The 4,036-nt window shown below is 41.1% G+C and overlaps 1 protein-coding gene across 1 annotated transcript in view; it reads right to left on the reverse strand.

Moving 5' to 3' along the window:
* mapkapk5 (MAPK activated protein kinase 5) overlaps window positions 1–3,668 on the reverse strand; it is a 19,522-nt gene extending 15,854 nt beyond the window's left edge. Inside the window, exons 1-3 of the mRNA XM_028578200.1 lie at window positions 3,639–3,668; window positions 2,701–2,770; window positions 967–1,040 (exon numbers count right to left, since the gene is read on the reverse strand). Of these exons, the coding sequence (XP_028434001.1) occupies window positions 967–1,040; window positions 2,701–2,736 (110 nt within the window). The 5' untranslated portion in view covers window positions 2,737–2,770; window positions 3,639–3,668. The remainder of the gene's footprint in view (window positions 1–966; window positions 1,041–2,700; window positions 2,771–3,638) is intronic.
* Window positions 3,669–4,036: the final 368 nt, after the last annotated feature.

Raw genomic sequence — 4,036 nt, forward strand, 5'->3', positions numbered from 1 at the left:
GACATAAATACACACATTCATTCACACAAGAAGACTTTTAAAAACAGACTAAGATACTTCTACTCAACCGTGTTGGGGACAAAGGTTTTGGATTGGATTCAAGCCCAGGATTGTGTCCGAGCAAATGAGCCCCCACCGTCTACAACAAAAAATGGTACCGGTGCCAAACATCTCCATATTAAGCGTTGAGTTGCGACGGAGTTACACACTAGTGGTTGATCCAGTCTGTTAAAGTCCTGTCAAGTGACAAGCAGCTGGCCTTTCTCAATATGTGTTTATGTGTTAATGTGTCAAGGATACAGCTGAACTGTGCTGGTAAATTGGGGCCACAGTGAACACAATGCAATAAAACCACAGGTGAAGTAACATGCAGGAAGGTTTTTTTGGCAGCAGTCACAAAGTTTGTCCATTTGACAGCCCAGTTAGCAAATAATCTGCATCTGCTCTGATGACATTATACCTGAATCAAACAGTTAGAGTGACAAAAGTGTGGCTGCAACCACACTCTACAGCGGCATTCACACTGCAAGGGCTGGGCAATATATACATATTTAAGATAAGATGTATCTCTCTCTTTAATCCTATCATGTAATTTTAGAATATTCTGAGTGGCTCTGCTCTCACAGCTGGCTCAACCCAGCATGTCAGACTTTTCCCAGAAGGATTTCAGCAATCCTAAGCAATGTTAGTTGAACCCATTTCAATCAATACCAACAAGACACTTGGATAATTTCCCAATCACAAACAGATACCATGATGAGGTCTCTTATGCAATACTACTTGTCCTGGTCTTAGTTTGACAAAAAACAATTTGTTTTCGGAGTTCCTTCAATGCAACACTGCCCTGGCAGCAACAGTTTGACATCAATTTGACGCAGCACTATCACCGCCAAAAAGATAATATTTGGAGACTGAAGAAAGACAATGGAGAAAAGTACTTCTTAACACACTTGCTCTCACACTCACCTGACAGGTCCACTGATGCCGGCTCCCAACTTCTGTGTCCAGTTTATGTTGTACTCGTCTAGAATGGATGTCTCCTGTTGGGAAGAGAAACCACACCAAACAGTTTATCGTTTGAAAATATATAAGCAACAAACTTTTGTGCAGAAATGGTATGTTTTACTTTTCAGTTATCAGCATAGTTTACGTCATGCAGTAAACTCAACAACCCACTGCCACCCAGCCCTGTTACAAAGAAAAAAAAAAGGAACATTTCTGTACTACAAGGCCCATTCCCAATCATTGTAGATAGTTGAACATTGTTGATAGAGTATCAACTGAAACTCCTGTTTAGGATAACAAGACTTTTCATATGATTTTTAAACTAAATTCATAAGATGCACTTACAAAAAGGTTTGTCAGATTCTACTGAGTAAGTGTAGGGGTACGTTTAGCTACTGCTTCCAATAAAATTAAAAAAGAAAGATGGGATGCTACCTCGGAACAGGGGAAGCATTGGGAGACATCCTCTCTAATTAACTGAGTTGAAAAATATTAGAATCAAGTTCTTAGAATTAGACTATTTTTGGTTTGACAATATCTCCAACTTTGTGCTGTATTTAAGTAAAGACTGTTAAGTAAACAATCCTCATACTTGAAGTTACCAAACTTAAGATTTAGATCAAATTATTAATTTGTTTTCCTTTTTCTGTCTGTCTCTCATTTCCTGAGAATATATCAGTCTTGGTCAGTACAATGAAGTTAATTGTGTGCCACTGCCAACAGATGCCATCATTTCTTCTCCCTCTCCTCCCTATCACTGCCCTGGTCTATTATACGCAGCATAGGACGAGGGGCGTCTCAGCTGTCACAACTACCCAGGGGTCTGTACCAAAAACTTTATATCTTTGAAGGATCTGATTTCAGCATGTCCAACATTGGCAGTCCTGGATAATGGGTCTTATGAAGTTGGTTACCAATTAAACAATTGTTTAGAGTGTGCCAGAGTCTTGATACCTGTCTGTGAAACAGAATGTTAGCTAGCTAACCTACTAATCTTGGGTCATTCGTCATGCCCCAGTGTGTGTGTTTCTGTTCTCAGTGCTGACCCCCCCAGTCAACTCAGCATTAGATACATTCTGCTCCCAACTGTAAAATCAGGGGGTCAGGGCCACTTGGGATCACATTTTACTGCCCGGGCAGTGACCCATTGAGGGGAGCAAGCCAGTAACAAATCCAAGAGCCAGGGTGCATGGAAATATTGCCGGTAAAACCATGACCACTTTAGACAGATCCAAGCTCCACAGTAATGTTTATCAAGAGTAAAACTTTCCATTACACATTGTTCATGATTCACATTTCTACACAAAAACACTTGTGCTGTCTCAAGAGATGCCATGTGTTATAGGCCTACTATGACACAAGATGCAAGAGTAATTTAGTGGAAACTGGAATCATTATTAGTCAATTACGATCATTTTAACAGAAGTAGGCCCAACATTCAAAATCATGTTGTACATAACCCAAATATAAAACAAACGAAGCAAGTAAATCAGCTACAGTTGTCACTCTGCAATAACCTCCAATCCCAACGTTTCAATGATAAAATTTCCAAAATCAATGTTAATGGTTGCAGTTTCGCCTGTTTACTTCAAACTTCAGTAAATCAAGTCCAAACGTGATTACTAATTACATAAGTGAAAACTACTGCATTGTCTACTTGCATGAACATCTACATTTGATTTGTTTTCAAATTACCTTGATGAACTTGTCTGCGTTGTTATCCTCCGACATGGTGCTGTGCTCTGGACAGATGAAGTCTGCCTCCCTAATCTCAGACAGTAGACACAAAGCGTTTTTCTCTGACCTTCACAAAGTTTCGGTCCTTTAACCCTGGGCTGGACCAAGGCTCGTTATATTACCAATAATTACAATACAAGGCCATTGGGGCAAAATGATATTCGGCCACCGATCAGCCAAAGCCGAATATCCGTTCACTTGTGACCTGAAGCCCACCAGCCGGTACGATGTAACGTTAACGTTAGATCAGGCCAGCAGGGCTCACAACCTCGGGGTCCGACTCGTTCTTCCAGTCGTCTTACATTCACTGTAGTGACCATGTAGATGGCCAAATTTGGAGCAAGGTGACCAGAAAAGCCGAAGAGAAGTCCAATGTGGACTAGCCCACCACTTTTGGAGGCGCACTGAGCATGGGACAAGAAGTGTATTTTTAGCCGGCACAATGAGAGCAGTGCTCTGCTAACGCTGCGAAGACACCAGGGACTGGCTAAATTGCTCGCCTGCTCGCAAATTAAGCTAGTGCCACTCCATCCCGCGGTCAGGGCAGATGATAACACAACAAAGGCAATCGTTAAAGATAAAGTAGACCATATATACTATCTGAAAATCACCGATACTATCCTCGAATAGCGCTGGGTTGAACTGACACGACGAGCACACCGTGTTCCCAGAAGCACAGTAGCCTATTATGTCGTCGAGCCGAGCCTGCTAACGGGCTAGCCAGTTAGCTCAGGGGCAAGTTCGTTTTCCAGCTCTACTTAAAGCCACATATATTGACATTCTTCCGTAAGACAGTGTAATAAAAAAGCAGCGCTCGTACGGAACATTAACACCATATCAGTGGTGGAAAGGGCAGGGTTAATTAAGAATGTTTTCAGAAGTGACCAAGGAGATACCTAGCTACACATCTCTGGACTATTTTGCTAATCCCATAGCTGCTTGTCAGAGGGAATACACAACCCGAGTCGGCACTACGCAATAGCAGTCCGTGCTGAACGCCTGATGAAAATAACCCACACGTTTTGTAAATTCCGACAGTATATGGATTAGCATTGTTTTTCTGCCAAGACATTTGTATTTTGTATAAGTGTATTGGTCTGTACATTTTTACAGTGGACTGTATCAAATTTCATAAAATAAGTTTGGAAATGGACTTTGATGGGTCCTTATCATGGTCCTTATAAGGTCCCAGTTTTCTTTTTAAAAGTAAACTTTATTACCAATTAACTTTTTGCACAAACAATAAGGCAAACTTGAAATACAATATTGGAATATTGGTGCATAACACATAACA

The sequence above is a fragment of the Perca flavescens genome, chromosome 5 (assembly GCF_004354835.1).
Source record: "Perca flavescens isolate YP-PL-M2 chromosome 5, PFLA_1.0, whole genome shotgun sequence".
Classification (NCBI taxonomy): domain Eukaryota; kingdom Metazoa; phylum Chordata; class Actinopteri; order Perciformes; family Percidae; genus Perca; species Perca flavescens.